Raw genomic sequence first — 18107 nt, 5'->3', positions numbered from 1 at the left:
CACTCTTATAAGTCTCCACTTTTACATTCTTAATTCAAAAGTTTTGTTTTTATACGTTTTTGATAATATTTAAATTATCATGCTAGAGTGTATGTTTTGAAGTTTAAATTGTAATTTCAATCAAATAGCATATAAATTAAGGTACCGTTCAATTGGTTTCAATATATTCTTAGTTAAACTGTTTGGATATGTTTGTTATATTATAAAGAATAATAACTATTATTAATATTTATAAATATAATATTACGAATTTTGATTTCCGAATTTTTTAAGCCAAACGTTTAAAACGCGTACTAATTAAGCACAATATAATTATTGTATTGTGAATTTTTAACAGTACCGTTTTTTTGACTCACCGAATAATTCTTGAATTATTTCCGTATTGTTTTGCTAACAAGAGTCGGTACTTGTATAGAATGGACAACATAAGTTTTCATTTGACAATGATATAGACTGGAGTATCATCAATCAAACCATAAGTTTTCATTTGACAATGATATAAACTGGAGTACCATCAATCAAACCATCTTTTGGATGTAGACCTACTGAAGTACTGAACGCCAAGTAGCAAACAAAATTCTAAATTCGACAATGCTTATTTTATTTACTGCCTCTGTTATATCGTAGCGTCAAACTCTCAGACCCTTTGCTGTTATTTTTATTTTTATTAATTTTCTTTTCTTTTAAGCATATAAGAGAGCCACCCCCAGAAAAAGGGAGACTCAACGGTTTTGATACAAACATATGTCGACCAAGGATTTTGCCGAGGCATGTGATCCGAACAAAGAACAGTTGCCCCATCTCCATTTTATGAAGCATATTATGTGATCCGAACAAAGAACAATTGCCCCATCTCCATTTTATGAAGCATATTGTAGAAGGACTATACCCCTTAAATTCAGGAAAAAAAATGGTTGCAATTTTAACTATCAAAGCTATTTCTCTTCAAATATAATTTCTGTCATTTCTCTACAAGAACGGACGGGAAAAAAAAGGCAAGAAATAAATAGAAAGTTTCTATTTACTGTACGAGATGCAAGAGATTCCAAGAATCCATTACCAACTTTCACTTGAAACTAAGACATGCAAGTACTCCTAAATATTTCTTTCATATTCTTCCTGTAAGTTGCCTATCTACTTTCATTCTCTTTGCACTCTGTGCTTCCTGCACGCTGCCAATCCGCTGCTGAACTGACATGTCATGCTGGAATGCACAGTTGGCACCATTTTTGCATCCTCTAGAACTATTGAAGTAGAGGCAATGTTTCTTGTTCTTGGTTTTAGGTTCTCTTAGTTTGGAACTCTGTAATGGTTCTGTTTTAGTTCCCATGTGATGGTGGTTGACGAACTGAGGTGTCCTGTCATGAGCTTCTGGTTTTTCTCCACCATGTTGTTGTATTAAGCTTTTATAATAGTTCATATCCTTCACAGGAGGGGGTTTAACTGCAGGTGTGGTTATATGAGCAATTCCAGGTGAAGGCAGTGCATGCCGCATGGATGTCACTGCATTTGTCACAGGATGGAAGAGTCCAGATGTAGGTGGTACTGACAAGGGTATATTAGGTTCTACCCTGTTGATATAACCAGGTGGTATACCTGGCTGTGTGACTGACAAGTTCAATGACGATGTACTTGGCATCTGTACACTCTGTACGTTGGCTGCTGGTCCATAATCTGTAACCAAATTTTTTATCATTTCTGGGTTGCTGAGGATTTTGATGAGCAACTCCTGATCAATCAAGCTCCCTTGCTCATTACTTCTCATGAATGCAGTTAAGGCAGCAGAGGCAGCTGCAACTACATCTGGTTGAACAAGCCCAGCACTAGATTTTTCATTGGAACTAAGAGGCTTTGGAGCAGTGAGTATATTCCTCTGAGGTTTCTGCGTAAATCCTTGAACCAGGCTTTGGGGTAACGACTGCAGCTGTGAATTTATGGGACTGTTATTTGTTCTAATTGAATCTGATGATGGTTGAGCCACATCTTCATCTTCAATGGGAGTGATGGGAATAAGAGTAATCTGATGATCTTCATTATGTGAATCTTCCAGTTCTGATGAAACAGATGGGCTGTGCAGAGTAAATGTATAAGATTAGCATAAAATAAAAAGAAACCTAATGAAGCTTTGCAGGGAGGCAAGACAGACCTTGCAGGTATGGCAGAAGGGCGAGGATAAATAGCTTCAAACACTCTCATCTCCCGCTGCTTTTGAACCTCCGCCTCTTTGCTTTCTTCGCCAGCAACAACTCGCCAATGTGGATTTAACAAAAACTATACACCGAATAACAACCCAGCAGTCAAAAGGTTGCACTACAGATCTTATATTTCAATGAAAGAGGTCCAACTAGAACTAGTTAAACTTAAAAAAGTGACAGCACACCTAAAATTTATGATTGACATTGCCAACTAAAGAGAATACAAAAGAGATGTGCAAACACTAGCTTACTCTGGGAGGGCATTCCCATTTGATCAATGGGATTTGAGACAGTTTGTTCGTCAACTGATTAGTAGACTGAGCTCCTTCAAAACCAGGCGGCAATTGGTCTTCAAAACCAACTCCAGATGAATGCAATAACCACGACGCCTTCACTTGGAGGTTATCTTGAGCTCCTAGTCCAACTTGCGAAGGAGAATCCTCAGATAGAAAAAGCCTTACCTGTTCATCAGAAACCATTGGATCACCCACATGTTACGAGGCTTGATTAAGAACCAATGACAATATAAACAAGGTTCTACAAGTTGTGAAATAGAAATAATCTTCAAAATGTACAAGCTTAAATCAAGAATATATATAAGGAGATTCATAACGATGCATGAAATGATCTATGGATAACAATGCAGAGAATAAACTTGAAGGATAAGTCTACAGGGCAAAGAAGTGGAACACTAATCAAAATCTAATCAAGTTCAACAAATACTAATCTTAACACCAATCATAAACTCTATTCTTATCAACCGTTAGCAACAAAGTGCAATGTACGATTTATCAACCATTTGGTATCGTGAGAGGAGTTACCACCAGACCAAATGTTCACGAAAAACAAGTATCAGTTAGCAAAATCTGCTGACAACCTTGGCAGTGTTTCTTCAATAAGTATCCAGCTCATCTTTCGCGAGAATGCCAGATATACCAAATAGCGAATATTATCAATGAGACAATTCAAACTCTTACTCCCAGACGCTCCTTCATTTTTCCATAATGATTGATTTGGATCTCTCCAAAAGAACTTCAACTTCTTGTCACGGATTAAAAGTGATTATTCGTCTCTTTTAAAAAAATTCGTTATTGACACACAAATTTCGTCATAATATAAGTTGGCTGGTAATTAGTTAAGCATGTCCAATAGTGACTTAAAACTGTGTTTGGAGTCACTTCTTAGAATCATCTTGGTTGTCAAGGGTTCTGTCAGCAACTTAAAAATCTTCTGCAAATTCTCAGATTTATCTGACGGTTCGCTGTAGGGCACTCTCTTTTACTATTATTATTATACAGCAAGTGGCTTAAACACAATCGATGAGTCTGCACACTTATTATATGATTCGATGGTTCTAGTTTGCTGTTTCTTAATTGGTTCCCGTTTAACAGGTTTTTCAACCTTGTCTTTCTGTACTTTTTCGTTTCAGTAACACAAATCTCGCAAGGCAGAAAATACATGTGCAATTGTGCATTGAACCAACTCTTTCTGTGCTCATTGGATTAGTCTCCCAAAACAGGTCACACATCCAAGGAATAAACTAGAGAACGATAACTGATCAAATGTAAGATAATTAAACACCTATTCATCTAAGAATTCATACAAGACACTGGACAAGATAAACTTTTGGTAGGCATTTCTGACACAGCTCTTAGCCTGCACTTGTACTGGTTTATTATGTCCGATACAAAAATCCAAACAAAATGTAGCAGTAAGCTTCAGTTTGAACACCAAAACATCAGACTAGAGAGGGTAAACTATTATTTCAAAGGCTTTCAATTTACTGCCAAAGAGTATTATCTATTTTTCGATAGTCTAACAGCTCGAAAAACAAGGATCACATCAGCACAGCATTACAAACAAATATATAAGCAAAAAAACAAAAAAGGCATGCAGTCCCTCGCAATCCATATAAAAGTGATCATGCTCAACATAACTTCAAAACTCAGTAAATTAGGGCAACAGCCTAGCCCAACAAGATCATAAAAATTGTTCCATCCATAAAATTTTGGTGCTGCAGCGTGTAACTTTAGTATAGAGTTGAATGTGAGGAGTACTGTCTCACGATCTTACTCATGATTATCTTAAATTATTATTTATCACAAAACACACACATACAAATTCAACAATGCTTCCTCCTGTTCCAACTAGACTATGATATGTTATGCTTGTACTTGTGTGTAGATATACTCTTGACCAAATATGCAAGTATAAGTCATGCTCTATACTATGGATCTTTCCACGGCTAATCTAGGTTGCATAATCTCATTCTTCAAGGATATACTATGGATATACTTATGATATGTTATAAGTGAGTCCATTACCTGGATGGGATACGGCCATAAATAATCATATCTAAGCAATACACTCATTTCTGCCGTCTAGTTATGACCGATCTATAGATCAAGTTCACTGTTCTCTGCAACAGCTGATGCCTCTTGTAACAATATTAAGGACAATACAGCATAGCAGTTACTAATATTAGAGACATCATATGCCATGGTTGGTAAGGAGGAAAAGTTGCTTTCATTAGTTTCATAATGAGCTTCTTCCTGATCCACAGTATCTTCATTGGACGTTTCGGTGAAGCTATGCACTCCAGTGTTCCAGCAAACTGTTGCTTTTCTTGCTGTCATTTTGTTCAAATCTTTTTTATTTGATTTTCCAGGTTATTTATTTGGCATCACATTGTTTCTAATAATTAGACAACTTCTTTACTTTTGAGCATAATGATTATTGCAAACTGTGTAAATTTTCTTTTTCCTCGTATTTTTTTCCCTTTTCGGTTAAAATCATGTTCTAGCACCAAATAGATCTCACATTTTGGTTTCCTATAAGGAAAATAATGTAGCAAATCAATAGTTACTTTTGCCCACATAAACTGCAGGGTTTTCAGAATATCTAGATCATTCTCTTGTATTAAGATAAATCTGCTGTCCGAGCTATTAGTTGATTGGTGTTCAATATCTGGGTTTATGGCTTGCAACTTTGTGACAGTGTGCAGAAATGAGTAACTGCAACTTTTCATATACTGTTACATAAATCAGTTTATAACAAAATATAAGCCCCTGATTCGACTAAATATGACGATAAATATGTTTGACAGAGTCGACTGTGTGCTGAATAAGATGCCATTTAGTCATGTTTTTCTGTTAACTTGAAAGTCCATTTTCACAAGGTTTGGTAAGTAGTCTAGCCTACAGTATACCATTATGCAGTTTAACTGCCATCAGAGTTTTCGATTAATCTGTCAGAAAATTTTAAGCCATGTTCAGTGTATTTATGTCTTCCGAATTGCATTAGTGTGCAGAAACCACAAATTTTCATATACACTTCGTCCAAATCCTTCCATATAATTGCTCAGCACAGGAACATATACTTTCCCATTACTTTCATACTAACCCTAGTCACCTCCTTCATTCGATGAGCCAGTGCATATTTTCTACATTCAATCGACCCTTTTACAATATTCTTCAGTGATTAAAAATGCAGGTTTTTCATATTTATTAACTTTTTTTTTTCCAACGATTAAACTCCTGTAACTGTAGCGAGATTACAGACACATCTTCACTGTCACTGTAACACAAAGTCGTTTCACTTAAAACACAGTCAGGGATATTAAAAACCCTATCTGAAGAATCGAAACGCAAAGATTGGGCTTTTATCAATCCACTTTATAGATTATACCTTAATTATTAAAGTTAATTTGAATGATAAGAATTTGTGAATCCAGTCAACTTCAATACCAACAATTGCAACTGGATGAGCAAAACAGAATGAAAAACGCAGAGATCAATCAAATTTACAAGTTTTAGACAAAAAAAAAAGATAACGTGTTATACCTGACAAAGATTTACATCTGATGGCCAAGAAACTCTTTTTGATTTCATCGATCTCAGCATATTATATGTCCTTGCTTCGAAATTGATTGTCAAATTTATTGGAAATTAGAAATCAAATCTGAATCTCCAGAAACCCTAGTAGTTCTTTTAGATTCTATATCAAATCCAATTTAATGTTTTAAAACCTTATAATGATATTTTCCACTACTAATCCAGTTTTAGAGGAGAGAGATGGAGAAGAGAGAGAGAGAAATTTTTTTGCCCTAGTTAAACATAGAGGCTTTTAGATGCCCTCTGTTTTTTTGCAACTATTTTTTTTTTTTTTTTTTTCCGCTTCCTGTTAGTTTATCTCTCGGCGTGTTTTTAATATACTTTGCAGTTTTTTGCGGTTCACCAATTTAAGTGGGCTCAAATTTATTGTATTTTCTAATTCGTATCCAACCCAACATGGGACTACAAGTCAACTTGCGAGGCCAAGTAACTAACCAACTGCCAGTGGATTCAAAATTCAAAATTGCAAGTGTACATAAGAAAAACTAGAACTTGGTAATAAGCAAGTGAATCTTTTATGTAATAGAATGATATGATATTATATGCATATCTTCAGACACTTTACACTTTTAGAGTAACAATAAAGGAAAGTAATTAATTAACCAAAAGTTATGTAAAAAAAAAAAGGATGCGCTTTAAATAAGAAACTTGAGTAGTCATCATAAAATAAAAGGTAAGTAGTAGATCGACTTACCATTGGCAGTTTCGGCACAACACATGTGAAACGAGATAGTTAAGTGTAGGTTCTCCTTTCCACCAAGCTCACAGTTTTGAGAAATAATGTAGATAAAAAAACAACCTCAGCTCCTTCCACTCCTTTTACTCACTACAGTAAGGGAAAAATAAACCTATGACATTCATCTCCGATCCCAACTGTTGTTGCCCATCACGTACTTCACTTTCTCTACTCTTTCTACTTTTGCTTTTACAAACAAAGAGAGAGACAACTGGCGTCTCTCTACTTGAAAGTTATTTTTTTGTCTTTTTTCTTAGAGTAGAAAGGAGAAATGCTTAGAAACAACTCTTGTACATGATGGGCTCTTGCTTTTACGAGTGTGAAAAATAAACATAAAAGTCAAAAATACTTTAAAAGCAACCCCTTTCATACTAGTTGCTCGATGCAGCCCTGGTTAAAGAAAAGTGCGTAATAATGCCGACAAAACAACCTCGTATAGACGAATTGGAACACAAAATCATTTGGTCTCGTGTTTAAAATTTTAAAGAATACGTACTCCATGTCTATAGGGTACCCTTGGTAATACCCTTGATAATATCTGAGACTACGAGAGAATGTTTTTTTTTGTTTTGCTATTTTTTTGTTTTGCTAGATAAGTTTAAATTGTATTAAAAGAAATGGGAAACAGTACAAAAATGATTAGTGTAGGCAACATCATGCTATACACAATATTTTAGCCAAATCAAGTCTAAATCTAGTTATAATTCATTTAAACCTGTAGAAGACTTGGAAATGAGCTTTTCCACTTGTGAATCCAACTTGGTCTTCCTAGGTAAATGAACTTCTCTTGATTTTGCAGACCACCACCAACTCGTGCAAGTGCATCTGCAGTGATATTGGCCTCTCGCCAAATTGCGGTGAATTTGATGGATTGAAATTCAAGTTTGCAGCTCAACTATTTCGATACAAGCTCCCAAGGGATCTGGTCATTCTCAAAAGTCTTGACAGCCGCTTCAGAATTGGACTCTACCCATTGTTGTTTCCAACCTTTGCGTAAAGCCGTTTCGACCCCCACAATAATTGCTAGACACTCAGCTTTGAAGTTTGTACCCACTCCAATATTTTGCCACACAATGAGAAGGAATTCACCCAAGCAGTTTCTAAAAACTATACCAATACCTGATAGACCTGGATTACCCATAGTTGAACCATCGGTATTAAGCTTGATAATATTGTTGTCACTTGTCAGTAGGTATCCAACAGCATTGCTTGATGCTTGGTGCTCTCCTTGGTATTGGATTGACATCCCAAAACCTTAGAATAATATTATCACCCTCGGTGTTCCAACTATGTGCTTTAGAGAGTTTGGCCGACATCTTTACTATGAGAGAATGTAGTCATAGGGACGTGTATGGGTGTAAATGGAGTGGGTTTCGGGTCGGATTCTCACTCAAAACTCTTTACCATATTAGAATCATTTGGATTCTATATTCGGGTCGGATTTTGGATATCCATATCCATTCAAAAACATAAAAAAAATACATTATTTTAATAATTTTCATATATAAATTATTTTTTAGGCATCAAAATATTAATCTTGTTAAAATAGTTCGGGACAGATTCTAGTCACAAACATAAACCATATATGGTAAAATGGATTCGGATATGTTCGGATTCGGGTTGAAACCCGTACCATTTCCAAGCTGGGCTGGGTTGCAAAAAATGTGGTGCCAAATATTTTAGGATAGTAAATATGGGACCAAGTGCCCAACCCAATGCGGTTAGGATAGCTGGACAAGACACTGAATACGTGAATTTTACAGGGAGTTACTCTCCAGGACAGATCAGGGGAAAAAGTAACTCTCAAACCATTTTTTTTTAAATCACTCACAAGGCCAAGTATACCTTTGTTGCGAAATTAAAAACGGCTCAGGTAGATGAAAAACCAAATATACCCCTAACGCAAAATAATAAATGTTTCGCCCCACCCGAAACAACCCAGTGTATATAGTACGAACAATCGTTGTTCATACCTCAATATAATCTATAATCAACAATAAACACTTAGCTTATTGTAGTATACACAATCATTGTTCATTACTATTTAGGTTGTTCATACCTTAACAAGAGCTATGAACACTCGTTGTTCATACTTATTTGGGGTATCAACAATCAATATACATACCCCAACATAATGTATGATTAATAATAACACTTATTGAAGTATGAACAATCATTGTTTATACCTTAACATAAGCTATTATCAACCACTGTTCATACATTAATATATTGTATGAGGTATGTTTACCTATCAGGACATAAGGCAATAATTGTTTATACATCAACATAAGGTATGAACATTTATTGTTTATAGCAAAACGATCGAAATGGTATAATATGAAAATATTTATTTCAAATCTGGGCTATTTTGTCTTTAAGCATTATTTTTACTTGAAAATAGGTTTTCAAGTTATTTTCATCTGAAAATTGTCCTTGAGAATGATTTTTTTTTAAAAAAAAAGTGGTGGCTTGGGACCAATTTCTTGAATTGTAACAGTGTTCGTACTAAACTTTAGAGAATAGATAGTATTACCATGGGGAAAGAGGAAAGCGCACTTTACTGGCGGTTATTTAAAACCATTAAAATTTGGGAATTGGGATAATCAAATTATCAAACAACACTTGCATTAGAGCGGTGGCGGTGGCGGTAGCAGATGAAGTGCATACAGCATATTTCAGTAGCATAGACAAGCTTTTATTATTGGATCATCTCAATACCCTAGATATCTATACTTGATCGAGGTTCAATTCCCATCTCTTAACTATGTTGCTTACATTTAATAGTGTTTAGTTGTGTGTCAGTATACATTTAATAATGTGTATACTTGATCGAGGTGGAGGTGGAGGCTTCCGACTAAAGCAATTCCCCATGAAAACACTATCTCTATTCTCTACTACTCACTTTCCCAAAAAAACAAGAAAAAAAACACTATTCATCATATTCACGTACTATTTCCTCTCCCTCGTAACTAAAACCTGCTAAAACACAAGCAAATAAGAAAAAGAACAACGTAAAAAGGAAACCAAACCCACCCGAAAACAGCAACACACTAATATAGTTACACTCTACATCCCACCTTTTTTTTTTTTTCTTTTTTATAATACATTTGTTGCTATCATTTTATATGAATTTTGATATTTATCTTAGACTTGTTTTGAGTTTGAAATATTAGTTTTAAAAAAATGATTATTTTTATTTGTTATTTTTTGTTATGTTTGGTTGTCTGGGTGGCTCAACCTCACTTAATTTCCTGGTTCCACTGTGTAGAATACTACATAGGGAAGATGGTAGGCTTTTTTAAAATTCTGCGGTGCATGTTTTGCTGTGTTGAAGAAGAATCATTTGAGTTTCATCACGATTTTAACGAACGTTCTGGTGTCAACTCAGTAAGATCACCTCTGATCCACGGCAATTCAGATGGATATTCTTCTTTTTCGTCAACTTACTTTGTTCAGAAGCCAATATACAGTCCACCGCCACCAACTCCTCCTTTATCTACCCATTATCCTACGGGTTCATTAACTAAGACTCAAGAATCACGTAATCGTTCTATAAAAGTTCCCAGTTCAATTCCAACTACTACAACTGCCAAGAAATATGTTTCGAAGTTGGAGGAAAAGAAACCAATAGCTCCTAATACCTCTACCTCATCAGTTCCAGATAGGAATGGAGCAGCAGCAGATCCACTTCCACCTAATTCCTTCAAGCCGCCTGCGCTTTGTTCCTTACATACCCCTCCATCTCCATCAACTCCAACTCCTTCAAATGGACCCAACAAAACTAATTATGTTTGGGCTCAGAAGGGTACTACTACTCCTCTTTATTCAATTCCAGATGATATCAAGAAATTGATTGAGAAGGACATCGTACCTGAAGTTCTCCGCAAACCTTTGACTCTGTCAACCTATGGGAACTACTTTGCTGCTTTGCTTTATGCCGAGGATTACTACATCGAGGTACAAAACTGTTGAAACTTTTGTTTGCATAACAATGAAACTAGCAACTAACTGGACCTGGGCATGCATATTTTGCAATAGTTGTTAATTATTTAGTTTATGAAATTCGTATGTAGTATGGCTAGATATGCAGTTATGCTATGATACAATGATGTTGCTCGAGTCAAGCTTTAGCTAACCGGAATTTTATTGGTATCAGAAATGGAATGATTACTGTTTACATGATGTCAAGCTAGAATTGCATAAAGCAGCGATATATTCAAAGTCTAGCAAGAACAAGAACTTGATTGAGAATGATGAAGACAAGCTTTTTGTAGCCTTTCGAATCGATTCTGTTCCTGAGAAGCGGCCTTTCCTCTTATCAAGGGACTTTGTTCTTGTACATCCTTCAGGAAAGAATGGAAAACCATTTCAGGTTAGTCTCTATTTTATCCAATATCATATCCTGTTCCACATCTTTAATAATTTATGATGAGTACTAGTAACTAGTAAGAACACAGAACATGTAAATGCTGATTTATCCCGGCCTCCCGGGAAAAAAAGAAAAGAAAAGAAAACTAGACTCTCACGTTTAACTTGGATCTATGTTGGAAGCCTTTAGTCTACTCAATCTCTACATAACCATTCTAATGGGCTTTGGCACCGAGTAGCAAGTGATTATCAGGCTTGTGCCGCTAGTGTTAACTATTACAAGACATTCGTATGTGAAACCATGAACTAGTCAAGTCCAACCAGTTATCATGTCTGCATTGATTTTATTGGAAACCGGATGAGATAGGCTGTCAGCTGTCTTATGGTACAATATGCAAGTTGAAGCCAAATCAAACCTGAAGAAAGCTTGACGCAGACTGAGTTGGTGAGTGTATTTTGTACCTTTATTATTTGCCAACGGTCTGATGTTAAACACACTTAGACACCCTGACTCCAGCTTAAGCATACTTCATAAATCTAAATAAAACATTACCGTTGCTCTCATTGTAACAAAAGTTTAAGATTCTATATTCATTGTCTGAGTCTTACAGTTCTTACCTTTACTTGTTTCTAATATTTTTCGTGAACAGGGGATTCTGTACCGTGTGGTAAAAAGTAATCTTGTGTTAGCAGAGTTTGGAGATGATTTTCATCGGCAGCATTCTTCGACAAGCAGATATGATGTTAGCTTCTCATTCAATAGAGTCTGCTTAAAACGTTGTCACCAAGCAGTCGCATCAGCAACTGACCGTTTGTTTCGCAACTTTTTCTTTCCAAGCCAGAAAAGTAGGATTAGCTGGGCCAGTCCAAGTGTCGTCACTTCCCTCCGAAACCTCAACAAGGACCAGGTCTCTGCAGTCTGCGGTATATTAAGTCTCAACGCTTTTCCACCTTTCCTAGTTGTAGGTCAGCTCTCTGTATATACTACAAGAAGGTTGTCAAGTACAGGATCTGCTGTTCGAGAAAAGAGACTATCGGCAACTGGTTTGGTAATTCGAGAAGCAGTCCTCCAAATTTGCAGAAGGTCTCCTGGTTGCGAATCCTTATAAGTGCACCTACCAATAACACATGTGATGTGCTAATGGAAAGCTTGATGGAGGAGATTCATGAATCTCAAGTTTTTCGAGCTAACGCTGCCTTTCGAGAGATTGATGGTGTACCCTATGAAATCCTTCCGTTGTGCCCTTATAACAGAGAGTGTTTTACATGTCCACCTCTCCAAGAGCTCCACAGATTTAAGGTGGTACTATCAACATTTGTGAGTAGTTTTCGGCTACACAATGAAGCCATGAAGGCATAACTTCCGGCCATTTTAGTCATATTTTTCTGGTCGATGCTTCTTCCACTACTGAACCAGAGGCGATGGTGGATCTTGCTGATGAAAAAACAGCAGTTGTAGTCACTGGTGCTACTAACAACTACTCAGGGTGGGTTCGATCAGATATTGCTCGAAATTATGGATTGAAGATATCATATTTTCGCAGGCTTTTAGAGACCGCGCCATACAGTAGCCTTGATCCTATGTTTGTTGCGTGTGTTAAAGACAATGGGGGAGAGTCGGGATCACATCAATCATACTGAGTGGATATTTTGAATGTCATTATGTCAGATATGTGTAGCACATCATCTGGGAATATTATTGTGAAGATGAATATTGGGAAGTTTGTTGAGGTCATGAACGGTCTTTCATTGGGAGTAGATCAGGTATTGTAAACTTAATTTCAGAGGATACCATGACCATTCGAACATGTTGTTTTTCATTGCCTCATCTACTCGTCTAGTGTTTGAAGTGTGTGCATAAAGCAGTGAAGTTTTCACCTTGTAATAGTTTTCCATTTTGCCGCAAGACTGCAATTGCGAATTTTCTTGCAAGTTTGTATATATTTTTCGGTAGTCTTGTTTAGATGTATGGTTTGCACTAGTGTAATCTATGGAAAATGGAAGCACTTTGATCTACTTTCAGGGAATTAATCAGAAATTAATCTCAACTGTAGAATGGATGAAACACAATTTGGTACACAATTTATTTAACTTGCTTATCAAGACTATGGTCCCTTGTAGGTGTTGAATATACTCAGTTTTGGCCAAGCGTCATCATAGTTTCTGTTTGTAATTTATACAGGGACCTAAACAAAAAAAAAGTAACAGTAATAAATAGTCATTACCAATAAATTATTAATGACAAGGAAAAAAAAATATAGGGGGGCGACTTACATTTCTTCAATATGTCTTCTTCTTGATCAAGAGTAAACCCACTGCTTTCAAAGTCAGCTTTAATTTCTTGTTCCATTTGAAAAATTCAAGTGAGACAGAGAATAGAGGAAAGTGAGGCGCGAGACTCAAAGAGAGAGAAATTTGGCGCGCTTGTGTTGGCATTGGGCTTTAACCTAATTGGGCTTAGTGAGATGGGGTTGGGCTTTTGGTATAAGTTTAACATAGCCCAATTAGTAATTGCATTTGAGCTTTTAGTGTAACCAATCTTGGTATTAACAGTAGTCTAGTCACTAGCATCTTACCTACGTTAATATCTATTCTCCCAGGATGCTCATAGTGAGCCACGTCAGCAAAATTTTCAAAAAAATCCTCACTTAACAAATAATTAGTTGGTTGATTACCAAGTTAACCTTATTATTGGTGTGTATAGTAATTTATAAAAGAACCTTTTGGTCTTTTCAATTGTGTCTAAAATGAAGAAGTAAACACACGCATGATTTTTCTATTCGCCGTTAGACTGATGCGAACCTTAATATCACCTGACTGCAATTCTGTAGTTCCAAACACTGAAGCGATGGAAACCATGGCATAGTCTTTAACTTGGGACACTTTTTGACAGTTAGCTTGACCAGGCTAGGGAATGCTTCTTTACTGACCATACATAACCAATCTTCCGAATTCGGAAAATCTATTAGAGTAAGTTCTTTCAAAGATGGAAACAGTCTATATGGGTTATTACCATAGAACTCAAACCGAATGTGCTTCACATCATACATTCCATACATGTAAAGAGTCTTGAGGAGGGGGAGCTGCCCAAGTCCTGGGAGATGTTCACATTTTTCTGGGTCGAACTACACAAGTTCTATAAGATTTGGGAGTTGAAGATTCCCCATCCAACATGGAAACCTTTTTCCTGGATATCCATTCAGAAGCAGCATTTTCAGGTTAGTGTTTGGTTGGAGACATTCAAGCAATTCCTCCACATTGCCTCCACAACTGATATTACAATCTTTCTTTTCTGAAGGTCGAACAGAGGGACTTCCTTTATTCATCATATGAAATAGAAGAGATTCAGCTTTGTTTTCCTTTCTCACATTCCAATCCAAATCATCTTCTCCCCAGGATAGTCCTAATAATTCAATAAATTGTTTATCTTTCAACTTAATTTCTGCAGCTTCCCATGTATTTTTCACATTCTCCAAGTGTTTGATTTCAAAATTAATATCTATTCTCCCAGGATGCTCATAGTGAGCCACGTCAGCAAAATTTTCAAAAAAATCCTCACTTAACAAATAATTAGTTGGTTGATTACCAAGTTAACCTTATTATTGGTGTGTATAGTAATTTATAAAAGAACCTTTTGGTCTTTTCAATTGTGTCTAAAATGAAAAAGTAAACACACGCATGATTTTCCTATTCGCCGTTAGACTGATGCGAACCTTAATATCACCTGACTGCAATTTTGTAGTTCCAAACATTGAAGCGATGGAAACCATGGCATAGTCTTTAACTTGGGACACTTTTTGATAGTTAGCTTGACCAGGCTAGGGAATGCTTCTTTACTGACCATACATAACCAGTCTTCCGAATTCGGAAAATCTATTAGAGTAAGTTCTTTCAAAGATGGAAACAGTCTATATGGGTTATTACCATAGAACTCAAACCGAATGTGCTTCACATCATACATTCCATGCATGTAAAGAGTCTTGAGGAGGGGGAGCTGCCCAAGTCCTGGGAGATGTTCACATTTTCTGCGGTCGAACTACACAAGTTCTATAAGATTTGGGAGTTGAAGATTCCCCATCCAACATGGAAACCTTTTTCCCTGGATATCCATTCGAAGCGGCATTTTCAGGTTAGTGTTTGGTTGGAGACATTCAAGCAATTCCTCCACATTGCCTCCCAACCGATATTACAATCTTTCTTTACGAAGTCGAGAAGAGGGACTTCCTTTATTCATCATATGAAATAGAAGAGATTCACTTTGTTTTCCTTTCTCACATTCCAATCCAAATCATCTTCTCCCCAGGATAGTCCTAATAATTCAATAAACTGTTTCTCTTTCAACTTAATTTCTGCAGCTTCCCATGTATTTTTCACATTCTCCAAGTGTTTGATTTCTAACTCACCCTGGAGGTTTAGTAGTTGCAACTCCTCAAGGCTTCTCTCGGCATCCTGCCCAACTATAAAAATTGGTAAGGTCTGAAGTTCAATTAAGTCTCCTATTCGAGCTGGCATCCAAGTCAGTGATTTACAACCCTTTATATTGAGATGTCTCAATCGTGTCATGATTCTCATCATTCTAGTCGCGGTAATATTACAACACCCTAAAAGATTCAAGTTACGCAATTGGACGAGGTCATAAAAGATCTTCGGGCAATCTTTTAATGAAAGTGTAAAGAGATCGAGGTACCTCAAACATGTCAAATGTCCGATTTGGCGATGCAAGAGTTCAATGCCACATCCACTTAAACTCAATTACTTGCAGATATGGGAAACTTGAGAAGATGTTCTTAGGGGCTTCCCTAAAGTCACTTCATGGAAACAATAAAAGCAGAGTTCGTAGTTTCTTTGCCTCATACAAGCCTTTGTGTGTGACTGCACATTATGTTGATAGTGAATGGAACTTGAAGAAAAAGATTCTTAGTTTGTGTGTAGTTCCTGTTGGAATCTCTAAGTGTATTTCGAAATACTTGTGAGTGTGTGTGCAAAGTGGAGGAGATGAACCATATGTGTTCTCTCCACTTTAGTGCATAGTAGATAGTCCCATTGGTTATCCACCACATCGTGGGTAAGGTTCGGGCTGGGCTTGGCTTCTTGTTGTGGGTAGTGGTTTGACCAATAGCCTAAACTTGTTTTGCCTTTTTCTTAAGCGACAAGTTTCGGTGTTCTATTAGGAGTTGGTCTCTCTTTCTCTAACCTCTATAAATAGGATTTGTGAGTCCATAGAGAGAATAGACTTGATCGAAACTCAACTCGGAGAAGCGAAACTCAAACCAGGTTCTTTTCTTCTTTCTTCTTTATAGAGAGAGTTATATTAACGTTCAGAGGGGGTAGTGCATTTCTAGTGCAAAGTCAGAACTTTGTTAACCATTGAATCTGTGAGGAAGGCCACTGTTGCCTTTTCGCACCATTGGAAGGGGGCGAAATCAGTTTTGTAATAGAACAAAGGAGAGTGCTTTAATACGACAATCAAAAGATAAGTCTTTTACTTTGAGTTATTGTTTGTGTTATTGGGTTATGACTTTAGAAATTTTCTAATAATTTCGTTTTTGATAGGGAAACCAATTAAAGATTGAATATTTATTGATCTTTTGTGGTTTATCAAACACTATATGGTTGTAGACTTTTCTCCTACGTTTGTGGGAGTCAAATATGAGATTTCTATCAAGAAAAACGTCAAAGTTCGTCTTTTTTTGACAGCTTGCGTCACAATTTACGGAAACTGCTATAACTTTCAGCTCAGAGCTCGGTTTTGCAATCCGCTTCTTGTGTTGGATAGCTGATTCAAAGAGCTTTCCAGTGGTATAAGGCTTGATACCCAATTCGTCCTGAGCTGGTTCAGAATTACAGTTCTTTTGAACTGTTTTTTCTAGAAGGAGGAAAATATGGTAATCCGGTTTTTCAATCGGTTAGGTATCGTATTCTTTCACTCTTTGCAATTCTTTTGGTTTAATTATATGGTGATATTCTTGCCTTGAGTTGCATGCTAGTTTTCTTAGGAGGAAAATCCCTAAGCTTAAACTTCTTTAATAACCTAGTCAACAAATTATACGTGTTTATCACTAAGATATTAATTGATTTGACTAGAAGTAGTTTGATATTATTTTCTTTGTACATATGTAGATGTATGTAGATGGTCTAAGAGTGACCTTAAGATAGTTAATATCAACCACACTCAAATCTTGGATAGTAATTATAATGTATTCAATGCATAATTGCTTACCTTTATTGAGTGAACGTGTTGTTAGACGATGGTTATAATTGTACTGTTGTGAAAATACATGTTAGATGAAGTAACTTGTAGCTTATATCTAATATAGCATATGTTAAAGTTGTGTAGCATGCTAGTTTTGGATATTAATCATCGTGGATGGATTTACTTTAAACTTGATAATAGTTTATTGGTAAATTTTTCTAGTTGAAGACATTAATGGGTTGAGCCATTAGATGTTATGGTAGTACTTGAGGTCTTGTTAATAGGGTATCCTATCTTGCTTGAGCTAATGTAAAAAGAGGAGGTGAAGTCCTCAGTTGTTTTGCATATTCAGTGGCTAGATTTGCTTAAATATCGTTATACTTTTTGTTGTGAGGGTACAGGTTAAAGTTTACTTTTCCGAACCTATGATATGATATTTACCATGTTTGGCATGAATGCATTATTTAACATTGACATGAAGTTTAACCATGTCATATATTATTAAGTAATGAGTATTGTTATTGTTGTCATTTAGAGGAAACAATATGGGAAACAATCATATCCTCCTAAACCTAATTTAGTCAAGGAGATGTAAGGTTATGGATTGTCTTCTTAGACAATATCCTCCAGTGACTATTTTAGACAAAGAGATGTAACGCTTGTGGATTGTCTTATTAGGCATTATCCTCTATGACTATGGATAAATAGCCAAGGTGATGTAC

The 18107-nt window shown here is 36.2% G+C and overlaps 2 protein-coding genes across 2 annotated transcripts; one reads left to right on the top strand and one right to left on the bottom strand.

Annotated features, from left to right (window-relative positions):
- Positions 1-920: 920 nt before the first annotated feature.
- LOC147520408 (zinc finger CCCH domain-containing protein 6-like) lies at positions 921-6400 on the bottom strand. Its single transcript, XM_086591932.1, has 4 exons — positions 6038-6400; positions 2447-2656; positions 2147-2271; positions 921-2069 (listed from the first exon to the last, which is right to left on the bottom strand). The coding sequence occupies exons 1-4, from the start codon at positions 6095-6097 to the stop codon at positions 1109-1111; spliced, it is 1356 nt and encodes a 451-aa protein (XP_086448058.1). The 5' UTR covers positions 6098-6400; the 3' UTR covers positions 921-1108.
- A 2958-nt stretch (positions 6401-9358) lies between these two features.
- LOC147520407 (uncharacterized) lies at positions 9359-13208 on the top strand. Its single transcript, XM_086591931.1, has 4 exons — positions 9359-9566; positions 10093-10781; positions 10981-11196; positions 11843-13208. The coding sequence occupies exons 2-4, from the start codon at positions 10110-10112 to the stop codon at positions 12299-12301; spliced, it is 1347 nt and encodes a 448-aa protein (XP_086448057.1). The 5' UTR covers positions 9359-9566; positions 10093-10109; the 3' UTR covers positions 12302-13208.
- Positions 13209-18107: the final 4899 nt, after the last annotated feature.

The sequence above is a fragment of the Coptis chinensis genome, chromosome 2 (assembly GCF_015680905.1).
Source record: "Coptis chinensis isolate HL-2020 chromosome 2, ASM1568090v1, whole genome shotgun sequence".
In the NCBI taxonomy this organism is placed as follows: domain Eukaryota; kingdom Viridiplantae; phylum Streptophyta; class Magnoliopsida; order Ranunculales; family Ranunculaceae; genus Coptis; species Coptis chinensis.
The sequence above is the reverse complement of the archived record's forward strand: the minus strand, read 5'-3'. Positions and strand labels throughout refer to the sequence as shown.

Excerpts from the sequence above, each read along its gene's own strand:
- LOC147520408 (XM_086591932.1), bottom strand. The coding sequence starts at position 6,097 with ATGCTGAGATCGATGAAATCAAAAAGAGTTTCTTGGCCATCAGATGTA. Across the intron at positions 2,272-2,446 it reads AATGGGAATGCCCTCCCAGA|TTTTTGTTAAATCCACATTG; the intron begins GTAAGCTAGTGT and ends TTCGGTGTATAG. Across the intron at positions 2,070-2,146 it reads CCTTCTGCCATACCTGCAAG|CCCATCTGTTTCATCAGAAC; the intron begins GTCTGTCTTGCC and ends TACTCTGCACAG.
- LOC147520407 (XM_086591931.1), top strand. The coding sequence starts at position 10,110 with ATGGTAGGCTTTTTTAAAATTCTGCGGTGCATGTTTTGCTGTGTTGAA. Across the intron at positions 10,782-10,980 it reads CCGAGGATTACTACATCGAG|AAATGGAATGATTACTGTTT; the intron begins GTACAAAACTGT and ends TATTGGTATCAG. Across the intron at positions 11,197-11,842 it reads AGAATGGAAAACCATTTCAG|GGGATTCTGTACCGTGTGGT; the intron begins GTTAGTCTCTAT and ends TTTCGTGAACAG.